At 32.6% G+C, this 27,110-nt stretch overlaps 2 protein-coding genes across 5 annotated transcripts; one reads left to right on the forward strand and one right to left on the reverse strand.

Annotated features, from left to right (window-relative positions):
* LOC143063400 (E3 ubiquitin-protein ligase CCNB1IP1-like) lies at positions 1–19,413 on the reverse strand. Of its 2 annotated transcripts, none has more exons than XM_076235535.1 (12): positions 19,308–19,413; positions 18,270–18,343; positions 16,995–17,010; positions 16,539–16,598; positions 14,542–14,612; positions 13,800–13,874; positions 13,262–13,376; positions 3,210–3,230; positions 2,273–2,364; positions 1,821–1,932; positions 1,184–1,240; positions 1–295 (listed from the first exon to the last, which is right to left on the reverse strand). In XM_076235535.1, exons 2-12 carry the CDS (start codon positions 18,330–18,332, stop codon positions 210–212), a joined length of 768 nt encoding a protein of 255 aa, XP_076091650.1. In that variant the 5' UTR covers positions 18,333–18,343; positions 19,308–19,413; the 3' UTR covers positions 1–209. The 2 variants fall into 2 exon arrangements, with proteins under 2 accessions (XP_076091650.1, XP_076091651.1); XM_076235536.1 differs by having other exon boundaries at positions 19,271–19,335.
* Positions 8,132–27,110, forward strand: LOC143063399 (uncharacterized). 3 transcript variants are annotated; one of them, XM_076235531.1, is made up of 7 exons: positions 8,132–8,252; positions 10,926–11,539; positions 13,994–14,080; positions 20,607–20,877; positions 22,441–22,542; positions 23,248–23,388; positions 23,908–27,110. In XM_076235531.1, exons 2-7 carry the CDS (start codon positions 10,933–10,935, stop codon positions 24,644–24,646), a joined length of 1,947 nt encoding a protein of 648 aa, XP_076091646.1. In that variant the 5' UTR covers positions 8,132–8,252; positions 10,926–10,932; the 3' UTR covers positions 24,647–27,110. The 3 variants fall into 3 exon arrangements, with proteins under 3 accessions (XP_076091646.1, XP_076091648.1, XP_076091649.1); XM_076235533.1 differs by lacking the exon at positions 8,132–8,252 and adding an exon at positions 8,363–8,437; XM_076235534.1 differs by lacking the exons at positions 8,132–8,252; positions 10,926–11,539; positions 13,994–14,080 and adding an exon at positions 19,470–19,596.

Raw genomic sequence — 27,110 nt, forward strand, 5'->3', positions numbered from 1 at the left:
TTTGTTTTGCTTTAAGTGTACTTTAATAAACAATTAATAGTCAAAAACCGTATGTCTGGTCAAACTTCTCAAGCCATCTATATGTAACATTGAACATCATGGCAAACCTAAACGACACTAGGTATGCATCTATTCTAAATGTGCGTACCATCTTCTCGCATGATATTCTCCAGCTTCCTAATGCTGCTTTACATTTGATAATACAATAATTATTTGGTCGGCGTGCCGAGTGGCAGAGTAAATTTATTCTGTATTGCATGGTCTGGCGTTGCTCTTGAGAACATTACAAATTTCCCTGCAAGAAAAGAACAGACAAATATTTAATATAATGAATAACCATCTGTGTTGCCTTTTTGGTTCTTTGTGTCATTGCAGGGTTGTATGACTTACTGCATATGAGACCTACATTTATTCTTCATCTACTACTCGCCTAAAGACAAGACTTAACATTGAAAACAACAATTTATAAATATATGCATCCAAGACGTTTTTCGCAATTTACCTTCATGCGTTTTTCTGGATTAACCTGGATTAACCTTAATCAGAAACGCTGAAATTCAGTTAAATAAACTCATCATAGATATCGGGATTGAAATTTTGTATTTGCGAAAAATGTACGTTTCGTCTACAAAAGACTCGTCAGTGCCGCTCCAATCAAAACAAGTTACAAAAAAAAATCTATGAGAGCAACTTTTTGTCTTTTCCTTAAAAGAATAATAATGTGACACTATAAGACGAAAACCACGCCCAGAGGCGTATTTGATTTTTGTGAGTCAAGTGATGCTTTTCGTCTTCGCCAGGCACCAGTTTTGGTTGTTACTATTTACACGTAGATAGAACACCTTGTCCGCTGTTTCCTAAGTCGTAAAGAATAGAAATAATCTAATATACAATGAATTTTATATGTGTTGTGGGTGTGTTACTTCTTATGCATTTTAATACCCAAAACCAAAACCAGACATTTCAATATAGAGACTCAGTGGCAATAACAGAAAAAAAAAATAGAGACTCAGTGGCAATAACAGAAAAAAAATATAGAGACTCAGTGGCAATAACAGAAAAAAAATATAGAGACTCAGTGGCAATAACAGAAAAAAAATATAGAGACTCAGTGGCAATAACAGAAAAAAAAATATCAATATTAAAAAAAAAATGTTTAAAATCGAAATAGAAAAAAACTCACGTTGAACTGGCGAGGATGATCTACTGCTACTTCTGCTCCACTCCTTTTGTAGAAAGCCTAAATCAACAAAATAAACAGGTTACAAATGGTATATATTATTGCATGCTCGTCGCGCAAGTTCCGAATGTTCTGATTATTAATCAGAATATATAGGCTGTATATTGAACATTGTAGCTCAAACAGCTTTATACATATATGTATATAATTAGTTCGACAACAGATGAAATATCAGTAATATATGCAGCAGAACTTATACATGGTACCATGAAAGGTGTACAAAAATAGGATAAGAAAATAAGATGTTGTGTCTTTATTCCCTGCATTTTTGCTTTAAATTACTGACACATTTGATTCTCTCATTTGCACCATCTGGAGATTGTAGACGAGCAGAAAATATAACTGAAAGAAAAGAAAATAATTATCTCGTTCGTTATTGATGTTTAATTGACGGTTTCAATCTTATTCAAAATTGGAATAATGGAGATTAATTGTAAGAACTTTTTCGGCCCTGTGTCATAGTACAAATATATTTCATTATCACGTGCCCTTTTCTCCCATGTATTTTGTTTCAGCTTGAAATCCTAATGGAAATGAAAAGGAACATGAAAAATGTTCACGCAGCGTGTTGGGGACTTACCATCTCCAGATGACAGTGGTATAGTAAAGTTCTTTGGTACGTCTTTGCCACTATCCCCAGCCTCAAATACTGACGCCGAGACACTTCGTCTTCTCAGGGATTCATAGTTAGTCTAAACAAAAAATCAATGTTACCTTTTTTCGACAACTCGTAAAGAGAAAACAAATCTTCATTTTTATATATTATTTTTTTTTAAATTTTAAGTCTTATTAGATCATATTTATAAACATTGTATATATATATTTGCATAACCCCTCCATTATTAATTGAAAATATTGTTACATCAATATATGACTTCACGTATATACAACTCGTCTAAACATCAACCCAACAATGTAAGATCTGTAAATTTGTTTTCGCAAATTTTTGACTTCACGTATATATATAGCAAGACAAAGAACGGATGCTGATGTTATCTTTTAGGTAATCTTTCATGCTATAACAGTACCTACCTGTAACTTCTGGTATTGTCTGCTTTTCTGTATGAGCTTCTCGGATACTTCATGGAATTTCTTGCTTATAGAATCTAAATTTTTCTTTGAATCTAAACAAAATTTAAATAATTGGTTATAGCCGTTTTTTTTTAAATTCAAGTCTCTGTCTCCAGATGTATGCCAGGCTTTCATGCATAAGCTTGAAACTTCTGTAATTACATTTCATTTTTTGGGCACCATGCACAATGATGTCGTGGTGGAATATAACAGAAACTGGCTACCCTAACTTAGATATGTTGTGTGGTGTACTGTTCAGTTAATAGGAGTAGATATGGGTCTCTAGACGGGATTTGTACAAAAACCTGTATATAGCTCAGTCATGTCGATTTTACAGCCGATTGCATTGAGTGTGTACAGGCAAAGTTGATATCTTTGGTTAGCTTGCTTGCTAGCTGAAACGTGAAGTCATTATTATGTAAGGTATACTACCCTCCTTTCGAAGCAGCCTAGTTCTACAGACCGATGTATTGGTCATCTGTCGGACTAGTCTACTCTTAAAGGATGGCAGTAGTACCTAACCTAATAATGACTTTCAGCTAGCAAGCAAGCCAACCAAAGATATACCTTTATCTTCACACTCAATGAAATCGGCTGTAACAAAATTGCTCCTATGACACATATAAAACAGGGCATCAGGAACATTGTTTTGAAGACACTGAAAAATCCTGCCGATAAGTTTTTATGTTAATTGTATAATCTTGATTTCTAACAATTCCTTGGTAATTGACGTGACCTTGCAGGATTGAAATAAGAACCCCTGTATTCATGGCTAATTTCTATTCAGTTTCTTCATTTTAAACATCTGCATTTTAAAACAAAAATGTTAATTCTTTGAACAGCTACTTCCTGTATATCGCATATTTACCACTACACATATATTCTTCTTAATGCTTACCAGAGTATAGCTTCTTTAAGGCTGAGTATTTGTTAAAGAAAATGAAAAAGTTTAATTGAACTGAAGATGTAATTTTTTAACGGTTTTAGTAGTTACTATTTATATGTTGACGCAAAAAAGCGATGATATATAAACTTGAGAGAAGCTAATACAACGAGACATAGACGACAGAGAGCACCGCCATTCTTATTTGATGTATCAATGAAACGTAATAAAAAGATATTGCACTAAAACAAAGATGGACATCGACGACAACACCTATAATTATTATTATAAAAATAAGATGCGGTATGTGGTTTCAAACAAGACAACTCTCCACTAAAGACCAAATGAGATGTACAACTATAATCAAAGAGCTGATCGCTCTGAGGTGGAAGAAGGTGAATAAAAGGTAATTTGAATTACCATAAAAGCAGCCCCAATTTTTATAACCCAGGCTGCTTTGTTCCATTTTTTGTTTTTGAGATACGGAGGAACATATGACCCCCCCCCCTTTTTTTCTTCAAAGAAACTAAATATCTCTTAAATAAAATTTTGAATCAAAACCAAAAAGTATACAGATCTTTAGATTAATATAACAAAGAAGTGTGTAAAGTTTTAAGCAATAATCATAAATCCTTTATCTCTTGTTCCATGGGATAGATGCGTTCAACATAGTCTGTACTCAGCTTGGGTAATACCTTTTTTTTCTATGTCAACTTCATTAAAATCTATGAACATCAAATAATATAAAGGCTTCAAATTCAAAGACAGATTCCTTCAATTTTTCATACAGGTTCACATCAGGAAGTACAAAGACAACAGTAGAAAAAAAATAAGAACCCTGTTCTACGTTTAAAATAAACAGCTGAGCCATGAGCGCATGATACGCCCGTCGTCTTGTGTGAAAGTTTTATGCAATAATCATAAATAGTTTCTGAGAAAGTTTTAAGCAATAACCATATATTGTTTTTGCGATATGGAGGGACATGAACCTCTCCCTCTTTTAAAAAAAAAATAATATCACTAAAATAAAATTTTGATTCAAAACCAAAAAGTATACAGATCTTTAGATTGATATAACAAAGAAGTGTGTAAAGTTTTAAGCAATAATCATAAATTATTTTTTGAGATACGGCGCGACATGTAAAAAAGCCCTCCCCTTTTTTTTACAAAATACTAAATAACAGAAAAATAAAATTTTGAATCATCACCAAAAAGTATACAGATGTTTAGATTAATATAACAAAAAAGTGTGTAAAGTGTTAAGCAAAGAAGAAGAAAAAGAAAAAGAAGAAGAAAAAGAAGAAGAAGAAGAAGAAGAAGAAGAAGAAGAAGAAGAAGAAGAAGAAGAAGAAGAAAAAGAAAAAGAAGAAGAAGAAGAAGAAGAAGAAGAAGAAGATGAAGAAGAAGAAATTTGTTTGTACTTGCAGTTTTTAAATCCTATATTTATTAAATAAATCAAATGTCCTGAAATATTTATGTGAATTATTATCTTCCATCAAAAGTTTGTCTTTACTTGTTTAGTAAACAAATTAATATCCATTTAGACCATTATTTACATTTTCACACAGGTAAACTAATTTGGCTATAAATAGATCAAAGCATGTCTGTGTAGAATCTCTAATCTAAAATCGTAATTGTTATAATTTTATTTCTTTAAATAATTAAATTTAAATTGATGAAAATAATCATGATTAATAAAATAGTATTGCATAGAGTTTACGTTTTCGGAAGACTATTTATGTTTAGGTCATGGTTCTAGAGGCTTCTTCACATATTTGTAAACAAACCAATATGGCCGCCACGCGTGATTACCTTTTCACAGATTTCTCTTGTCAATGATTTTGAAGTCGGCAACATTGGCCTTCAGAAGACTTGAAGTCTTCTTCCACCAAAACTAAACTCATCATAGATACCAGAACTAAATTTTATATATACGCCAGACGCGCGTTTCGTCTACAAAAGACTCATCAGTGACGCTCGAATCCACAAAAGCTTAAAAACGCCAAATAAAGTACGAAGTTGAAGAGCATTGAGATTCAAAATTCCTAAAAGTGTTGCCAAATACAGCTAAGGTAATCTATGCCTGAGGTAGAAAAGCCTTAGCATTTCAAAAAATTCAAAATTTTGTAAACAGTTAATTTATAAATACAAATGTATAACAATATCAACAATGAGCAAAACTCATACCGCATAGTGAGCTATAAAAATTGTCTGTATAGTAAAGACATATACAACAAATCTTTACATGGGTTACTCCTGAGAGAAATGTCTTCTTGTCAGTCAAATCGTGTAAAGTAAGCCAAATGAGAAATTCATGACTGGACAACATTGACTGCTAGTTGAGAAAGACAAAACCGCTGAATGAAAAACAGACACTCAAGTGCAATCGATTAGCTTTCGATCATAGATAGAATTAGGAGATAACTGTATTGCATTTTAAGCTCCGACGGCATCAATTGGGGATTTGATGGTCGCAAATTAAGTTTACTGGCGACGCGTTAGCGGAGACAGTAAACGGTTATTTGCGACCATCAAATCCCAAATTGATGCCGTCGGAGCTTAAAATACAATATTGTTATCTCCATTCTAATGAAACTGACAGAAAACAACGTTAAAACATGCATTCAAAATCTGTCATATGCCGTCTGCGCTTGCGCGTACGTCCCAAAGCATCAAATTGTCAATTGATGCCATGTAAGAAAGTGACGTTATCCAATCAAAATGAACGTTACAAACGTTGTTGCATTAGAATTACACGTACCGATGTTTGCAAGTTCAAATTTTATGTTCTTTCTGCTTCGCTCAGACAGCACAATACGGCCTTTAATGGAATCGTGTAAACATGGTTCATACATTGCAAAAATAATTACTCGTACATTTTTTTATTATTATTTTTCTAGATGAGACCACAAAAAATATCTACCTTTAAAACACTTCTTCGATTGATGTCGATACCTCAAACTTACGGTTTATATTCTCAACAAAAAGTTACTATATAAATCGAGCATTTTAGGTGTTGTGGTATTTTAGGAACAGTCTCATTACACTGTTATTGCGAATCGAATATGAAAATAATGCAGTGGCGGATCCAAAGGGGGGGTCCGGGGTTGGAACCCCCTTTATTTGGCCGTTCAATGCATTTGAATGGGGACATATAGTTGGAACTCCCCCTCCTTTTTGTCCTGTGTTGGAAACCCCCCTTTTTAAAATGACTGGGTCCGCCACTGTAATGGGAAATCATTTCATGGATCAAAAATTTTTGATTGGATTAGCAGGATTTTACTTGTTGTTCGGATGTCAGGTTTTAAGCAAATAAACAACAACCTGTACATTACATACATTAGGCACATTTTGACAAATGTAGGGACTGATATATTAAATAGCTTACATCAACTTCGTATCTTTGAAAACATAACTTGTATATACTAAATTTAGTCCTGGTATCTATGATGAGTTTATTTACAACCACTGGGTCGATGCCACTGCTGGTGGAGATTTATTTTTTGTGCTGACATGAATTGTCATTGATATGGTAATATTTATAAATTTACTAGTTTTTTTTTTAATTTTTTGAATTACTATATATATAAGGCTTTTCTACCTCAGGCATAGATCACCTTAGCTGTATTTGGCATAACTTTTAGGAATTTTGGTTCTCTTCGTACTTTATTTGGGTTTTTTTTTTTTTTTAAACTTTTTTGGATTCGAGCGTCACTGATGAGTCTTTTGTAGACGAAACGCGCGTCTGGCGTATATACTAAATTTAGTCCTGGTATATATGATGAGTTTATTAACAAGAATGTGTCCATAGTACACGGAAGCCCACTCGCACTCAATTAAAACTCTAATTTGCGGCAATAAAATCAGAAGGTCATATTGTTAGGGAACAAGTGTACTATTCAAGTTAAGTTTTAAGCTGATTGGGCTTCAACTTCAATCAAAACTACCTTGACCAAAAACTTTAACCTGAAGTGACACAGACGGACGAACGAACGGACGTACGCACAGACCAAAAAACATAATTCCCCTTAGTATGGCAAAAATAAAACCATTTGCAAAATTTAGCTAACTTTCCAATGGCATACAGCATTGGGAGACACTCTTTGCTATATATAAATTATCGTTAGAAACAGCAGTATTATATTTTGTATAGAATGGTCTCATTGAAACTTGAGAACACATACGGGCATGGGCATCTTTTATTCGAGAAAAATCACAAAATATGATCAAATATGAATAAATTTTTCAGACTAGCTGCAGTTTATTATTGTCTGAATAGATCAGTTTTAATCACAGGCACCTGTCTATATATATATACAAAATACCAATAATTTTGTATAACTTGTTAAAGTATAAAGGTAAACTGAAAAAATAGAGACAAGTAAGTGCCTGTGTTACCAGAGACATATAATACAATACATGAATATAATTATATCTATGTCTCTGGTGTTACTAGTGCAATCCATGATTCACAGGTTGGAAGGTACAATAACAATCATATTATATATATCATGTCAGAGACATATTATATGTCTCTGATCATGTATACAATACACATCTGTATTCTATTTCGATCGCTAGTAGGTTTTATTTTCCACAGTTGATGTAAATCAATACATACTTGTCGTTTAAACAACATTTCGTGTGGTTATGGTTAAACATTAGGCTTAGTGTGTTAAACATTATGTGACAGATCTATTTTTAACATCTGCCAACTTATCACATATCTCTGACAAGACCATGTGACTCAGTAAGGCTCAAAAGAGGGAAACTACAAAACATTATACATGATTATATACATTATGAAGCCACTCAATGAAGCAATCGATTTAAAACCAATAGCATTAAGTGACATAAAAATATTTTGCACAGGCACATAAAATTTTACAACGAAAAAATACTATTCAAACTAACTATTATAGTTTTTTTCTATGGCCATCTCCCCTTCAATACACTTCTTCTTTGTAGCACATAATATCAATTCACTTGTCAACATTGGAAATATGTTTAATTTTTATTAATACTTTGTGTAAATCGACGAAAAGGAATACTTTATAGGTAAGAAAACGTTGTTTCAAAGAAATTTAAACTGATTAGAATCTGTTGTCATACCAAACAGAAGTGATTGTAATGTTTATCACTTAGGCACGGTGCCAGGTGAAATCAACAAACTATAAATGATGGCTGCTATTTTAGATGTAGAAATCGTGAACACTGAATAAGACTGAACAAAATATTACAATGTATGGGAAACTATAAAATAACCAAATTGTAGAGTAGACATTTATACTAATTTAATATTTAGTGCACTACTTACGTATCAAATGACTCATTAGATAAGTCTGAGACTACTGTGTTATACACGGTGTTATAGTAGTCTCAGGATTAGTGTGACATAACAGCTGTGCCGACTTTTAAGGCAACAACTTTTTTTTTCGACTGTGGCGAAAAATAATCTATTTTTTTCGCGACAAGTCGAAAACAATATTTTTCTTTCAATTTTAGCATTACATATAGTGGCAGCTGAGGGGGAAACAAACTTTTTTTTCTTCTCAGAAACAAAAACAAATTATTTTTTCCAAAAAAATCCATAGCCACCCCCCCCCCCCCTCCCCCCGCCCCCAGAAAATCAAATAGTTGCTGCCCAAGAGGTAGCCAAAAAAAACCAACCCAAAATAAACAAACGATGAAAGCAGACAACTGCCATGAGAATTTAACATTATTTCACTTTTTATTTTTATTTCTTCATTTAACATTGATTAGCTCACATTTTTAAGAGTTATCTCTCATATCATCAAAACGGGACAGAATGGTAAAAAAAAATATTAGAAATATTTTTTTTTTAAATGAAATTAACTCTCACCAGGACTAATTGCACGGAAGATAAATATTAAATTATTTGTGGTATATAAATTTCAGAGGTGGGTTTAAGGAAGAGGGTATCAGCCACCCAGGAATTAATTCGCAATATAATTCAGACGTCAAAGAGTTTTGTTGGTTTGGAATCTTTTAAATAGTACCATCGTTAAGTTTAAATGAAGGAAATGACATTGGGAAGTTGACAAAATGATCAGTCTACCCCTTTCAAAATCCTGGATACATAACTGAATTACAAACAAAAAAAACATTCTTCAACAAAGCAAGAAATTAATTATTTTTCAGTATGTCATTGTCAAAGTGGTTTAAATACATGTATCCACTGAATTAAATTGTCTTAAAGTCTCATTCAGAAAAGAATATCTTTACCTTAATATGTACAAAAATACAGGAAATAAGAAGAAAAAAAACACACATGAAACAACATATCTTTTTTTTGAAAAAATTCTTGTGTTGAGCAGTCTCCTTTACCAATGCATATTATTAGAAAACAAAGAATACTTAAAAATAAATTGGTAAAAAATTGTTACCACGAAACCTATTGTATTTGATGGATATAAAATGTTAGTTGATGATGCTAAGCATGCTAAGAATGGTAATTAAACTGGGCCCCAAACCTTTGTACCTAAATGTTAAATGATCTTGGTTATATTTGTTAATGTCTCACTCCCCCCCGTCTTTCGTACTCAATTAAATCCATGAATTATACATAGGTGGATACAGGGGGCCCTGTGGGCCTGAGCCGCCTCCCTTATGTTGGAAAAATTTTGTTGATTATATAGGGAATCACTGAAGCATGACAGGTTAGTCAGCGCCCCCCCTTTTTTCTGGATCCGCTACTGATTATATATACCACATAATCAGATGAAGACCTTGCAGCAGTTGTCATGAAGAAGACCAGCAATATAAATTCTATAATTCTATGATGTTTTGGTTGTTTCCTCCCAATTCATGATTTCGTAAACAATTTTAGGTCACTATATCTTTATTAAAGCACAAGTTACACCCATAAGAGGGCCAAAGGCATGACAATTACATGTAATATCAACACTATATTGATGACATGAAAAATAAAAATAAACCAAAACATTAAACACAACAAATGACCTCAAGTGCCCTCTGTCCTCAGTTCCATAGACTATTTAATAATAGAGCCTAAAGATTTCATTTGCTGACTAGTGGTTGGATTTAGTATATATTTCATTTTATTATCAGAAAAATCTTTGTATTGAGTTTTTAAATCATTAAAAAAGACATGTCTTAAATCATCATTTATTTTACATATTAGAAAGAAATGGGATTCATCATCCAGAACTTTGCACTTATCATGCTTATTACAAAGTCTTTGGGGGCGTGGAATATTTTTATATCTTTCAGTTTCAACTTATCCAGTATCCTTGACCAGCTAAAACTTTCAATTGATTTTTTTATAGGTTGTTTGCCCAACTTCCATTACAATGATAAGACTACAGACTTTTGGTTAAACTGTTGATTGATTTTGTGAATAAGATTGGAAAAATTGACTGTAATTTAAAAACTGTTCAGGTTCTCATGAACATACTTAATTTTTACATAGTTTTTGACTGGTATGAGCATTTCAATTATGTTACCATTGTTTCAGATCCTCCTTCAACTTTGTAGGGAAGTTTTGTTATTTTGAAAAAAAACCTGGAAGTTTGCATTTAATCTTGATCAGTTTTAAATTGTATGAATAATATGTAATTATGAAGTCAAAATAAATGTAGCAAATTAAAGTCAAGATTTGGTTAGAAATACATGTATAACCATGATAACTTCTTTAGCATAAGATAAATTTGACATATAAAAACATTAAAATACTATTACTTTTTGTAGTAAGAAGATGAATAAAAATCCAAACTTCACAATAAAACAAGAAGGAAAAGGGTTGTATTCCAACTGTCATGAGAAAGATGAAAACTATGGCTCAATGTCTCAAGAAGAAATGTACATGACAAACACTGGACAGATCTTTTCACCATCGGCAGCATTCTCTATTGGAATGTATCCCCACAAGGACTCAATGGAGGACACAGTTATTAGAAGAACTAGGTCACTGATACCTCATTCTGTTAAATGTCAAATTATACAACTAGCCCAGGACAATCCAAGAATCACACAAGGAGAGATTGCACAAATGTTTGGTATAGACAGAACAACTGTATCCAAAATACTAAAAAGAAGACATGAATTTTTGGAGGAATCAAAAAATACTAGTGACACATGTTCACCGCCGAAAATAAGCAAATCTGACAATGTTGTAAATGACACTTTGTGTAAATTTATTAATCTATGGTATTTAGAAGCCAAAAAGAAAAATGAAAGAATAACACAGTCTATGGTAAAAGATATGGCACAAAGCATAGCAAAGAGTTATGGAGTTTCTCATCTGTCAGCTGATAGCAGTTGGTTCGAGGAATTCTTTACAAAGCATAATATCAAAGAATCTGGTGAGTTTTCAATATTAAAAGGCAGTACTTTGTTAGAAAGTTATAAAAGAAAGTCAATAGATAACATACATTTGTAACATTGGTTTATGAAAACACACTGACATTTGTCTTATAACTTTCTTAATACAACTATGTCATGAATGTTCTATATGTGTTTTTCGCATTGATATTTTTTGTTTAGTAATGTTTGTATTTCTAATATTTAGAATTTCTTTTAAAATGAAACATCGAATATTTGAACTATTAGAATAGTTTTGATGTACGACAATAATATTGTCAACAAATGTATTTTGATATATATATTGAAACATCTGTAGATTATGTGTACTTAAAATGTATTCCGTTTATGTATTTACAGCGGATTCCATGGAGTGTGTAGCCAAAGGTAATTTCTTTAGTTAGCTTGCTTGTTGGCCGAACCATGAAGTCATTGTTAGGTTAGGTACAGGGGCGGATTTAGGCGATGGCGTGGCGGGCGTGCGCCCCCCCCTAAAATTTGCAAAGCATGGGTTGACTTCAACATATTTAAGTATCAGAAGAGACCATTCAATCTTTTTTAACATTCAAAGTATACAAAACAGTCAGTTAAACAGAATCAACGTTATTACTAATCAACTGACCTACGCTTTATTAAAGTTCTATAAATAACTTTAAAGGAAGGTGTCAAACGCGGAGCTGCGTTTGATGACAAATATAATAGGTTTTTAGCAGTTAAAGTAAAAACAAATGTTACATTGTATTTGCGGTTTTTATAATCAGTTTGATTGATAATCGAAGTTCCAAAACATCCCTTACTCACTTTCACATTTTCATCATGACACGGTCAAGAAAACAGTGAGATTCTTTTATAATATCCCGGCGTAATGAAAGATAGAAATACTGTTTCAAGCGAAAGGTTAGTTTATGAATTTGTTTCTCTGTGTCTATATTTATTTCTCACTTGCAACCTAAATATTTAGCCGAATTCTGTACCGTATTACTGTATGTTGGGATCCCAAGAAAATAAATATAACTGCGTAAATGCATCTCATTCTGGTTTTTGTTGTTTGTGGCGAACACAGTGAAGTCTGGCACGACCTCCGAAAATCATAAAAGTAAAAAACAGATAGTATGAAAGGACAATTAAAAATCGCTAGTAAAAGTAGAAATTTTCGTTTGAAAATTATAGTGGTCAGGTGAGCAATTGTGATCTGTCTCGTCTCACTTTGCGTCCGTCTGTCTGCCCGTCTATCTGTAGATTGTTGCCAGGTGTGGATTAAGGCGGTTTCAGCTTGAAACTTTAAATTCTCGCTAATTTTACCACACAATAGTTCGAGATATCTACATTTCACCCCTTTAGAAGAATACTTCAATAGTTTTACCTAAAAAAAACCTCCAAATAAATATTTGCGCCCCCCCTAACTGGAAATCCTGGATCTGCCCTGGTAAACTAATCTACTTTAGAAATAGACTAGTCCGACAGAAAACCAATCGATCTATCTGTTGGACTATGCTACTTCGAAAGGAGGGTAGTATACCTGACCAAATAATGACTTCACGGTTCAGCTAACAAGAAAGCTAACCAAAGATATTACCTTTCGCTACACACTCAATGGAATCCGCTGTAACACTATTTTTTAAGTGGACATGCTTCTTCTGATGGTGTTTGTAAAACAATCATGTTGTTAAGGATACAAGCTTTTTTAGGTTGCATTTGTGAAACAATTAATTTTTGAAGGATACATGCTATTTCTGATTGTGTTTGTGAGACAATCTGTTCATAATACTGTTCTAGCTGTGCACATTTATCTTTCACTTTTTCTGTCACATGTTCTTGGTACGTCATCTCCTGATGAGCCTATAAAGTCAAATTTAATAGTCAGGTTTCAAAAAAAAATATTAATAAAGGAGCTCATGGCTTCTGGATTCATTATCTAGGACTTATCAAATTTGCAATATTGTGATTTCATATTGGAAGGATTCATAAAAGCTTTTAAAATGTGCATATGGACTCATTATTTATCAAATCTAACAAGTGCAACAATTTAAAAATATGATTTTGTACGGTAAACTGATTCAATGTGATTGTATATAGTTAGTGCTGTATCCAAAACACTAAAGCCTTGCATCAAACAGGTCTTCAAGCAATATTAAATCATATGAAAACTTAACCTAACAGTAAATGAAAAAGCTAATACATTTGAAATGATATCAAATTAAGGTACACATGTTTAGCAACTGTTGAGTAAAAAAATTAATGAAATAAAAACTGTGGATATACCTGGTAGGTCCAGAAGGAAAGAGCTCGGGTACAAATCTCCATAATAACCTCTGGCTTCTGTCCAGCAAGTACCATCTAAAACAGAGAACATTTGACTTTGTCTAATCTACAAAAAGTCATTTAATAATGGAGTAATATTTGTTTAAAGTTGGTATAAAATGATTTTTATAATGATTTTTATTACTTTGGAGTAGACATAGAAGATCTGGTGATAAAGAAAGAAGATCCTAGCTCCAGTGATGAACTTATTCTCATAGAGCCACCATATCAGTCTGTCATTGGTATGTATTCTCTTTGGAATTGGACAACAATAAAATTCAGAATACTTTAGTTATCCTGAAACCCAACTTGTGATAGATGGACGAACTACATGTGTATCAAATATAACTCCCTCTTTAAAGGTGGTGTATGAAAAGGAATTTTCTTTATTGATAAAGAAGGGAGATAATTTAAAAGAATTTCAACAAAGTGTACTAAACACCATTTGTTTTATAACTTGTATAACAAAAGTAAGTCAGTGTGTCAATATATACAATAAACCAAGCTCTATGTTGCCCCTAGTCTAGAAATGTTGAATATTAAAACAGATTTCACAGAAACTACCCAAGACATGTCTTTAACACTTAATTCTTTAAGGATACATACAGATTTGTACTGCTCTAGAAATGTTGAATATTAAAATAGATTTCACAGAAACTACCCAAGACATGTCTTTAACACTTAATTCTTTAAGGCTACATACAGATTTATACTGCTCTGAAGGCTGCAGGTCAATCCTTATAATATCAAGATTTGTAGCTAATCTAGTTTCACCTGAAATAGAACACAAAACAATGATAAACATTTTTATGTTTACATTTATAATCTTTTAATGTTTTAAAGTGTTCGTAATGAAAAATCATCCATATATATTTGTTTCAACTCTAAAGTGTTTGACATTACAACCTACCACACCAACTACCAACTCCTTTTAAACTCTAAACTTAAATACCGGGTATATGTCAAAATCAAGGATTGTATATTTGAGTCAAAAGAACTGCAACTCTTAAAATCAGAAATTGAGTTGTGAAAAATAAAAATAGATCCCTAATTTTAGATCCAAATCAGGTGTTACATGAACAAATTGAACAGGTTTAAACATTAAATTACCATAGTCCGTTTTCTCAACAACTATTTGTAGACGATAGTTACATGTATATTGAATTTTTATATGACTGCAAATTTTTGCAGTCAAATATTGGTACATGTATTAAGTTGTCGTCATTCTAAGACATTTGGTTTCATGGACAATCACTTTAGTATAAGTAAACAGAATTCATGAAATTTAAACACAAGGTTTATGACCACAAAAGGAAGGTTGGGATTAATTTTGGGGGTTATGGTCCTAACAGATTAAGAATTAGGAGCCAAAATGGGGCCCAAATAAGCATTTTTCTAGTTTCCAGACAATAACTTGTGGAACAGTGTATGGATCTCTCTGAAATTAAATCACAAGTTTCCATACCACAAAGGGGTGGTTAGGATGGACTTTTGTTTTACATTGTCATATTGGGACCTTTTATAGCTGACTATGTGGTATGGGCTTTGCTCATTGTTAAAGGCCATACGGTGACCTATAATTGTTAATGTCTGTGTCATTTTGGTCTCTTGTGTACAATTGTCTCATTGGCAATCATACCACATCTTCTTTTTTATATTTGGGGCATTATGGCTCAAACAGTTTAGGAATTTGGGGCAAAAAAAAGGGTTTCCTGGTTAATGAACAATTACTTTTAATTACAATGTTCAGTTTGGATTACCTCCCTTACAATGCTTTTAAATTATTAAATGGATAAATATAGTTGCAAACGATAGGGGGACAATTTTTTCAGAAATATATGGAAAATTTCTTCAAATAATTTTTTTTGGGGGGGGGGGGGGGGGGCATCTTCGCTAGCCAAGGGTTACGATCCACTCCCGTTCTCTTCACCCTTGGCGGATTGAGATAATATTTCGGAGACACAAGGTAAGGAATTTTATTGGTTGCAGTAGAAACTCGCTGTATCCAATCAAAAAGCGCCTATAACATGATCACGTGTAAATGTAGAAAGTGTTTGTAAACAATTGCCACGTGTTTATTGTGCAACAAGTCTTTACCTCACTAAGCATACGACTATATTTAGTGACAACTTGATTGTTTTTAATCAACTTATAGAAGTTCCTGTGTATGTTTCATGCACAAATGCATGAATGTTGACGTATATTTTCGTTTCCGGCTGTACCAAGTGGGTAGAATCTAGACGCTACCGTGTTTTTACCTCCAAAATGAAGAGTTCAAGTGCTACCATTGGTCAAGAATAATGTATTCGGAATGGGCGTGACTTTAATCTTCCGATAGATGGCGCAACATGGATATCACAAATGTTGGCTCAATCTGCCAAGGGTGAAGAGAGCGGGAGTGGATCGTAACCCTTGGCTAGCGAAGATGGGGGGGGGGGGGTCAATTCTCAAAAGCAGAAAAAAAGGGGGGGTTAAATTTTTATATGTATATATTATTTTTTTTTTGGGGGGTGGGGGTCAATTCGCAACCTCATGGTGTATTGCATGATAGCAAAAATTGATATAAATTCAAATCATATAACCAATTCTAAGTTCTTTGACTACAGTTATTTTGTGTTCAGGGTTAAACCTCTGTGGTTGTTTCCAGCTGTGCTCCTCGAAGCAATTTATTTTCATATCAAATCAGTGTATTAAACTTACATGCTGGACATTTGTAGCATTTATTGAACTCTTTTGTTCCATCCTCATCACAAAAAATATCTGTATCACTAATAAGGATTATAATGAGTGAGTGTTTGTTTTAAAAGAATTTAATAATGTCAAAGAAAGAAAATATAAATTATATTATTGGTTTTCACTTTTCACAATACTCAACTCATTGCAGTGCTCATATAACAGCAAATAAAGACGATTATCAAAAATTATTTTTTCTACACTCACATATATAAATATTAAAGTATTTTGATAAATATAATTCATAACAATTTGCCAAAAATAATTTAAAGGCAAATTTGGCCTTTTATAAAGTTGACTATTTTGGACAGTCTTTATTTTGTCATATAGCCCATGATGTGAAACTCAAAATTGTTATTATTATTATTAAACAATGCATACTTGCTTATGATTACTCAGTGGTAAAATATTGTAAAAGGATACGTGAACAGGAAGTCACCTAAAAAAAAGAAAATATTTTTTTAAAACAAAACTACATTATGGCCACATACAAAACTGATTTTGTTCATCTCAATCAGAATTCATTAGAGAAGTTTTATTTTGAATGTTTGCAGCATTTCCTAACAAATAGAAGATTGGTCATGACAGCCATTCACTGTGTTTATGCTGGTGTTCATGTGTGTGCTGGGCTGCGTTCAATATCGTAGCAGCTACGTAGTGCTACGTAGATATTCACTATTGAACGTGTAGCTATATACTAGTTGTTACATAAATATTGATAGCAGCTACGTAACGGCTACGTAGCTGCTATCAATATTTATACGATATTGAACTCAACCCTGATGAATGGGTTGGTGCATGCAAGAGGTAGACAAAGACTACAAAAAGAGACAAAAGTTATTTTAGATTTAAAAAAAATGATCTTTGGTCAAGATTTATGATTCAGCACCCCATTCACTGCTTGAACAGAAAACTAACTATACCTTATGGGTCTATGAAAATTAATATAACAAATAGGCTTTATATTTCAAGCCAGTATGATTTGCCTAATGTGTCAGTTTCTTAGTTTGCTTAAAACAGGATTAAATAACATTGTTAAAACATACTGAATTTTACTGTGCATATTGTTATGCCCGAACTTTTCTACATTGGCTAGAGGTATAGGGGAGGGTTGAGATCTCAACATACATGTTTAACCCGCTTCATTTTTGCGCCTGTCCCAAGTCAGGAGCCTCTGGCCTTTGTTAGTCTTGTATGATTTCTTGTGTATTATTTGGAGTTTATATAATTAGTATGACTTTCATTATTACTGAACTAGTATAGATATTTGTTTAGGGGCCAGCTGAAGGACGCCTCCAGGTGCAGGAGTTTATCGCTACATTGAAGACCTATTGGTGACCTTCTGCTGTTGTCTATTCTATGGTCTGGTTTTTGTCTCTTTGACACATTCCCCATTTCCATTCTCAATTGTATTAAGTGGGAGTTAGTATGATTTTGATTCTGTATGACTATCAATCATTTTTCTATTGTATACTGTAGTCTAGTCCCAATATTTAAGACTATTTTAATTTTTTTCTGTGACGTCTTATAATCATAAATATTTGGACTAAGTGCAAATAATTTTTGCACTAATAATAGATGTTAAAATACTAGCATATCTAACGCCTATATGTTGTTTATAGTAAAACTAATCAAATGAGGCAATTGTCTTATTTACCACATAACAGACGTTAAAATGAAAAGAACATGCAGTCTTACCCATGCAAATGTATTTAATCTTTTTCTACATTTCTTAAAATTGCAAATCAAATCAGTATCCATAATATCTCAATCTAAAATTAAAAAAAAATATCGTTAAATTAATATTCTAATAATATGCTTCTTTCACTTTATGAATAAACCGTTGCTCTAAATCCAATAAAATTTGTTTGCACATGCGTATATTGACTACTGCAGAATTATGAATTTGATTAAATTGGCATGCATTTAATATATTTCATTATAAACTTAAAACACTTCAAAACTCTTAAATTATGCACATGTTGTTACAATTTCATTTATCATAAATAATGTGTTGTAATTGGAAATTGACATATTTGGCCTAGATACGACAACCGTTCATGCTGGCTGTTCAAAACTCCTCCCCCTGGAAAAATAGCTTTCCAGTTGTTTGCATGTTACAAATAAAAAAGGAAGTTTCAGGGAAGAGCCTACACAAACACTCTACACTTATGTACACATCGGACATAGAAGTTACTTAAATTGTTCTAATCAGAATCGAAATAATTGATGCAAGCTATACTTTATTGTAGTTTTAACATGGGTAGGCTTTACAGTCGTGTTATTTTATCCCTCACTATCGCTCAGGCAAAAATAATTTCTTAAAAAAGCTTTATGATTGTCAGCCTCAATATATTACTGAAACAAATTTCCCATTAAAAAAAAATTGTCTTATATTTTTCTCTATGTCTTTATAGTCACAAGGACATCAGTAATACTTAATAATCAGGCTTAAAAATGTATTCTATGCATATTAAATCATGTACATGAAAAAAAATTAGTTTTCCGTCTAGTACAAATAATTATGACGTCTGGCAAGGCTATTTTAATTTTTTTCTGGGACGCCTTCCGTTGCCAGATGTCATTATTATTTGGACTATATTCCGTCTTATTCAAGTTAATATTGGTTACTTTTATAGGTCGAGGCAAAATTCAGCTTAATAATTGGATTAAATTTCGTATCCAGATGACAGTTTAACCTGCTAATTTGCAACATTAATTTTTGATTATGTCAACCTTGGAATCCAAATGCAATGATTTCAGCTTTAAACCTCAAGATAATAAAGAAATCACTTTCATGGGCATTTAAAAATCGTCTGCTTTATACTTGATCTGTGTTTGTGGAGGTTTTGTAAGAAAGAAGCATTTAACCCAGTTTTAAAGCGTTCGTATGATTTCTGGAAACAATATTTATTAAGGTCAAGGTTAGCAAATATGTCAGGTTGGGCTGGTTTCACGGATGAGGATTTGAAACGTGTCAGAAAGTTGAAAGTTGAAAAAAGTGATGAAAACAATTCAAACAGAAGTAGGTTATCAATATTTTCATCAAATTTTGCCACACGCGCAACAGCAAAACGAATATGTGTTCACTAAACCTGCTTGCATTCCTCCAATAACATGCATGAAATATTTGCCACTGGACGTTAATCTACCAACCGTTAACGACAAATCAATCAATGTTATCCTGGATATTAAATTTATTTTACTCTCAGAGCGAAAAATGTATATATAATGTTATAATATATGTTAAGTTGAAAATCATACAACAACCGTACTACAGTCTAAACACTTCTCAAATTTTATATACACCTTATCGCTATTAGCCTACTCGGCTGCTTGACCTTTTGACGCATACAACAATCACTTTTCCATTGTGGCGTCAGATATTTTGTTTTATGACGTCAAAATTTTACGGTAACCTGTGTGATATCCAGTAATGGCGGACAAATTGCGATAAGGTGTATTGTAAGAACGCATTATGTCTTTATGAGGTCACAATTTTCAACACATGCATAGTACAAATTCTTTATGACTACAAAAAATATGATCTTACCATACACACACATCAGGAACTCTTTGAAATTTGAGTTCAGGGTCTTTTTTTAATTTGGCCCACTGATCCCTTTGGGATTATGTGACTGTGTCTGTAGATTTTCTGATTTTAGCTGCTCTCAGAATCCCTGATCAAGTCCTACTATTTTATTCTGGAAATTTTGAATGCAAACACCTTACCTTGAATCAGTGCCTTTCACACCTACAAATCTATTCCCTTCACCCTGGCCAAATCAGATAATCACTCTGGACACAGAATAATAAAAAAAAGCCAGACTGAGAGAATTACAAAGCCAAAGGAGGGTTATTCCAGGTCGACATATCCGAAAGTAGGGGATTTCATTCTCCCACATTGGAGCAGACCTGCAAGTTGGAGATTTCCAGAATTTCATTTATTGCTCAAAACAGAAGGGTTGAGTCATGCAGTCATGCTAATGTCTTTTTATACAATATTAATGAATAATGTTTTTTTTTTATCAACAGATTTCCGAGAATCACCACCAAGAGTTGCCAATTTTGGTAAGAGACCAGGAAACCGAGCTTCTCACACTGCAACATCACATTCACACCATGGCCAAAACAGACAGGCTCTCTCAACAAGTCCTACATCTACTGTTACAAGTTCAGCCTCACGATTGGGAACAGGAAATAAAATACCCAGGGTTCAGACAGAGACTGCAGATACTACAAGAGAGGATTTATTATTAGATACCAGGAAGGAAATAGAGGAACTGGAAACAAATGAAGCTTTAAAGTAAATTTACCTTTGCTTATTTGTCTTAACTCAATGTGAGCTTGCTAGTTAAAATCCAGCTAGGCATATAGGCAGAGCTCCAGATAAGCTGCGTATTTGCGTAATCACGCAATACAAATGATAAAAAACCCAATGCAATTGCCCATTGCAGGGTTCAAGAACCCAATTAGTTCAAAGGAAAACCCAATTATATGCCAAAACCATGAGTGCTCAACCCTTTTATTGGCTACCATTTTCGTTATTTACCCTTATCTGTATAGTCGTCGCGTAAATCTATTTGTCTAATATTTATAATTGGAATTGTCCTTTTGTTCTAAAAATAGATCCCTGCATCAAGTAGCTGAAATGGGTCCCTGCTGGAATTTTCCGTTTGCCCAAAGGTACACATGTTTTTGAAAACATTTTGATCTTCTCGGCGTTTATCCAATTAGCGTGTGTCATTTTGACATATTTTTTTTCGAATTGCTCGGGATTTATCATAACATACATTGAATTAAAACGAAAGTGAATGTCCAGTAAAAATATTGAATAGAAGCATGTTTTCAGCTTCTTTTGAATAGCTGAGGGAAAGTTATGATGATAACAAGACTCATCCAGTGATTTTAGGAAGCGTCCATCTAACGCACGGGCGTGTTTGCGTAACTTAACGAGAACATTGCTAATTAACACTGGGTTTCATCAAAAACAAACTCAGTTGGAAAAAGTGAAAGGCCAAATCATGATATGTATTTGGAAAGCATCGGAAACCAAAAGTTCTAATAAGGGATCACTTAACCCAGATTTATGTAAATTAAATAAAACAAAAACATTCACGTATAGTTAGAGTTTATTTACTATTTTTTTTCATTTTACGGTTAATGAGTGATATGAAAATTCTGAGATGAGTGCCTGTGAAAACACATATCCATTTTTTACAGTTTATATAAGTTGTGAGAAAATACAAAACTAGCAGAAGGTTTGAAACTGGACACAAATTAAACCTGCAATTGCTCTTCAGTGAATAAACCAAATAAAATAGCTAGCACGAATACAAAGAAAGAAACATATTTAAGATGGAAAAACATCTGGGGTTGATATTGCCTAAATATTCAATATTGTGTTGATGTAAAAACCCAATATATTAAGGAGCTTGGTGGTGAAAAACCCAATTTGATATTAACTTTTAAAAGGGGTGAATTTGAATTGATAATGCAATAAAAAACTTAATCACCCAATTACATAAGAAAATGGTTGGTAAAAACCCCAATTTGTGAATTCTTATCTGGAGCTCTGTATAGGTGTAGTGATTAGCAGGGTTCATGTTCATCTTTACATAGATAAATTGTAATGCTATGTTCTTGTCCTGATATATAATTTGCCACTGGATGATAAACAGCTGTCAATCATCATCCTAATTTAACACATGTTATCATTCAGATATTAAGAACCAAGTGTACAATCAAGGAGAACTACAAATAAGTAGTTTTAATTGGTAAAAGTTACTGTAAAAATGATTATTTACATTTCAGAATTTGAAAAAAAATATGATTTATGATTTGAATTTAATGCAATCTTTTCTTGCAGAAGAGAAATGGGAAATCTAGACAAATTCAGAGAACAACAGAAGGTAATGGAGGAAGTTAACAAGCAAAGAAAAGCACTGTTATCTAAAACTTTGTCTGAAAGGTAAATTTTTTGTTCAGGTAACTTATTAATCATTCATATATACATGTAATGATGTTAAAAAGGCTGATTTCACTGAAGGCCTGATTAGAGGCATGCTATTGATAGTACAAACAATCATGATGGAAATACATTTATAAAAGTAAATGGCTATAATTCTAAATTTATTTTTGAGTTATCTCCCATACACCATGAAGCTGAATTCTATACATGGACACACAAATCCATCATTTATTGGGAAAGAGTACAACTAAATATCATTTAAGGTCATATATCTATGTATATTTAATGTAAACATATTGGTTAAAAATTGTAAATAAGGCTAAGGAACCCGTTATATATTATAAAGTACAACATAACACTCAACAACAATTGGACATCAGTGTTACCCATACCTAAAATATAAAAGTAGTCCACTATTTTTGTTATGCCTGTAGATTTAAAGCTCTGTTTTGCATTGTGAGTGTATGATTGTGAGTTACATATTAATTTTTTATTTTATGCTTTTCATTAGAAAAATAGCTCTTGGACTAAGGGAATTGTTCATTTTTTGTTGGGATTTGTGAGTTTTGGGTCACAAATGTAAGGACTACATTCTCTGCAACATATTTTTCATCGAATAATGTAACAACTCAGGCAGATGCATATCATATTTTAAATGTTAGGCCTTCGAAAAAGACAAAATTATTTTTGTGTTACTATTTTTAGGCAGAAAAAAGCGCAAGAGGAAGCTAGAAAATTGGCACATATACAGCGAGAATTGATGATCTTAGATAACCTTTTGACAGCAGATGTTAATGTGATACGAAGTCGTATTGAAATTGCCAGCAGAGAGTTTCTAGATGCACAGTTAGTATTTATACAAAAAATATATTTTAACGTTTGGATAAGCCAGCCCTTTGCTGTTTTTTGCTTAACATTGACCTAAATTGGTATATTAATAAGATATGGTTGGTTGAATTTTTCTCAAATTTTAAAAGAATAAAAGTAAAATGAAATTTTTATATAAGTGGTCAGGTCTTTATAATTTGCCTCAAATCCCCCATGCATTTAATTCTAGAACAGCTCTTACTGCAATTTATTCCAGCCCTGATAAAAAAATTGTAGGACATATCCTTAGATTGTTATTAGTTGTATTTACTTGTACATTACTTTGAACATATTACATACAGGGGAGGGTCAAGCCATTTCAAAAAGGGGGGGGGGGGTCCCAACCAAGGATAAAGGGGGGTTCCAACTATATGCCCCCATTGAAATGCATTGATCTCCCAAAAGAAGGGGGTTCCATCCCCCGGAACCCTCCCCCTGCATCTGCCACTGACATATTTGCAGACAAAAACATCACAATTGACATATTTTATTTTACAGAAAAAGATATGAAAGAGCAGAAAAAGAGTTTGTGGAATCTAAAGTTGATCTGCAGAAGAAATCAGAACAGAAAGAATCATTGACAGAACATCTTTACACAATTATACATCAAAATGAACTAAGAAAGTCTAATAAATTATCAGAACTAATGAAGGAACTTGAAATGGAACAAAACAATGAATCTCAAGCTCTCCCCACTTTACCCCCTCTATCATCATTCAATACAATGTCATCTGGAGATACCATACACTCTCCAAAGTCACCTTCAACAACTACAACAAACCAACCATTGGAAAATGTGAATCCAGAGCCAGTAGGTTCGACAAATCTTTCTAAACAAAATGTGAATCTGTCTGCAGCAGCTGAAAATGTGAATACATCAAAAGATGTGAAGGAAGTTGAAAATGTACAGTCTAGTCAGAGTGACAAAAAAACTGTTTCAATAAACAATGAAAATGTGAATGAAGAACATACTGCACATTGCTTACCTACAAATGATCTGTTGGGAAAAGAACCTGAGAAAGACAAAAGTGCAATATTGACAACCAATGAAAAAGTTCCGACTAGTGACACAACAATAAACCTTACTGATTCCTCTACGATATCAGATAAACATACTAACCAGAATCTCATATCCATATCACCTATAAATATAGGTGATGTAAGTGACAGTCAGAACAGTGAAGACTTACCTGGTACCTGGTCATTAGATGTGGTACAAAAAGACAATGGGCATTGAAACCTGGTACCAGGTCATTAGATGGGCATTCAAACACATGTTTATTTAGTTTGTTACATGTTTTGTTATTTGTAAAACAAATAGAGGGTTTGATAACTTTTGAGTATATTCATGCTTTTTATAGAGTGGGTACTTTATAACAATTATACAAAATAATTCTTATATGAATTTGTTTGCTAATAATGAAAACTCTTTTCCCAGATCATGCAGATAAAAGATTCATTTTCTATGCATGTATTTCAAACTTTTTTTTCAGTACCTAACTGGTACAGGTAGACCTCTGATTTAAGCCAATTGCTTTCATTAATAATAAATCTACTTTTCTTGTACATTAGACAAGTTCCCTCCTAATCAAAAATAAAAAAGGGAATTTTTACGCATGTTTTATTTCAGTATACTTATATTGAACCTTTTAAAGGTACAAATGTATATTGAGTGAATGTGCACAGTTTATAGTGTGTTCACTACAATTATCTATAATACTAAAATAACAAGGTCCAATTTGTTAGCCTTCATGGGGTGAAAAAAACAAATCAAAGAATTCAACTTTATATATAGCCAATATAGGACAATGGTGTGGATTAAAAATTACACCACTCGAGACCCTTTTGTTTTCCACATAATTGATATTGCCAATAATTAACAAGTTCCAGGTCGATCTGATACCGATACCAATGGTATATTCACCTGTTACCTATTACCTTATCTGTACGTTCCACATCTGACAGGCACACCACCAAACGGTGTATTTAGGATGTGCTATATACACGGGTCATAATCACAGGGTTGACACTACTAAATTCTATCATTATCACATTGTTTTCTGTTGTAGTATTTTAATCAGTATGATTTTAAAAGATGACAATACGAATACTAAAAATCTAGACTTAAAATAAGGCGTATAGGTACAGTTTCCAATTTGTTAGCCAGCATGACACGAAACAGCGAAACAAAGAATTCAACTAATACTGGACAATGCTGTTGATAAAAAATTACTCCATTCCAGGCCCTTTTGATTTTCAAATAATTAATATTACCAATAATTGATAAGTTCCAGGTCGACGGTTTTAAAAAGAAAGATTTTGAAAGTAGAGAAACTGTGCATCTTATAATCAGCATGACTTTATCAGATGACAATATCAATACTAAATATCCAGGCTAAAATAAGGCTTACACATAGTTATACTTTTCAGTTACGGACCAGCGATTTCACGGGTGTGTTCTAGTATATATTATCCTTCACAAGGTGTTGTAGCTTGTTTTATGATGGTCTGCATTTCTTTGGGCATTTTATATTTTAGATAAAGAACTTGCTATGCATCAAGTATTTTAGAACTTCTTCAGATAAGTGAGTTTACCTAATAAATGAAAAATAACTGTTCACCATATTGGCATGAAGAAAAAAATTGCAAATATTAAGATAATAGTGAATGACAAATTTGGGTCTTCTCTCATATAAATACATCAAGCAAATTAGAAAATCATGAAAAAATAAGTTGCCATTAAGTAGGCTGAAGAGAACATAACGCTAAATAAAGTATTGGGAAAATAAGTAGGTTATAGTATTTCTCAAAAATTTGTCATCTTACATGATGAAATATTCCTGGAAGGATAGTATTTGATTCAAGCATCACTGGTGAGTCTTTTGTAGACGAAATGTGTCTGATGCAAATTCAAAATTTCAATCCTGGTATCTATGATGAGTTTATATACATATTCTTTCAGGAATCAGAACAACATAATTATGTAGTTTCAAGCAGATGGCCAATAACTTACAAATGGATAAACCTATTGCTCAGATTATCTTACATACTCATAAAAGTAAAATTTAAAAGCTGTTATTCACATGAACTGACAATTAAATTTTAGGTCCTGAATTTTATATAAAACAACATGTTTGCAATATCCATGAAATGCTTGGACATATTTTTTCCATTGTTTCTGTCTGTCAAATATATGTATGACTAATTTTGGGTCATATTGATATAAAAATAAAAAACAAAACCTGACCATATTCAAATTTTATTGTGCTATGAGGGTTATTGATACATTTATATTAAACCATATGTATTATGTATTATCTCTATTTTGTGACTTTTTCCTTTGATCTTTTTTTGTGATATTTTTCATATGCTACTCGCTTGAGATGGAAAATTATCGCTAGAAACTAAGCAGCCAGTGGCGTTGCTAAGGAAATTGACATGAAATTGACAACGTCGTCATAGGTAAAATAGCGATAAACAGATTATCATTGGTCATCTTAACTCGATTGCTTTCCCGGCTCAAGCGAGAAAATCAATCTCGTTGAGATGATCAATGATAATCTATAATTATATGATTGTTTAGAGTTATTTATTCTATATTTGACTTTAGTCATATATCTACATTACTAGTATATAATTAACTTTACTGTGTGAGGTACTAGAAAAATAATAAATTGATATTTTTAAAAAATGATTACAAA

The sequence above is a fragment of the Mytilus galloprovincialis genome, chromosome 2 (assembly GCF_965363235.1).
Source record: "Mytilus galloprovincialis chromosome 2, xbMytGall1.hap1.1, whole genome shotgun sequence".
NCBI lineage: Eukaryota > Metazoa > Mollusca > Bivalvia > Mytilida > Mytilidae > Mytilus > Mytilus galloprovincialis.

Coding starts and splice junctions, on each gene's coding strand:
- LOC143063399 (XM_076235531.1), top strand. CDS start 10,933: ATGAATAAAAATCCAAACTTCACAATAAAACAAGAAGGAAAAGGGTTG. Junction 20,878..22,440: donor GAAACAAATGAAGCTTTAAA/GTAAATTTACCT, acceptor CTTTTCTTGCAG/AAGAGAAATGGGAAATCTAG. Junction 23,389..23,907: donor AGAGAGTTTCTAGATGCACA/GTTAGTATTTAT, acceptor TTTATTTTACAG/AAAAAGATATGAAAGAGCAG.
- LOC143063400 (XM_076235535.1), bottom strand. CDS start 18,332: ATGGATACTGATTTGATTTGCAATTTTAAGAAATGTAGAAAAAGATTA. Junction 14,613..16,538: donor ATGCTACAAATGTCCAGCAT/GTAAGTTTAATA, acceptor GTTCTATTTCAG/GTGAAACTAGATTAGCTACA. Junction 3,231..13,261: donor AACACAATCAGAAATAGCAT/GTATCCTTCAAA, acceptor ACAAATACTCAG/CCTTAAAGAAGCTATACTCT.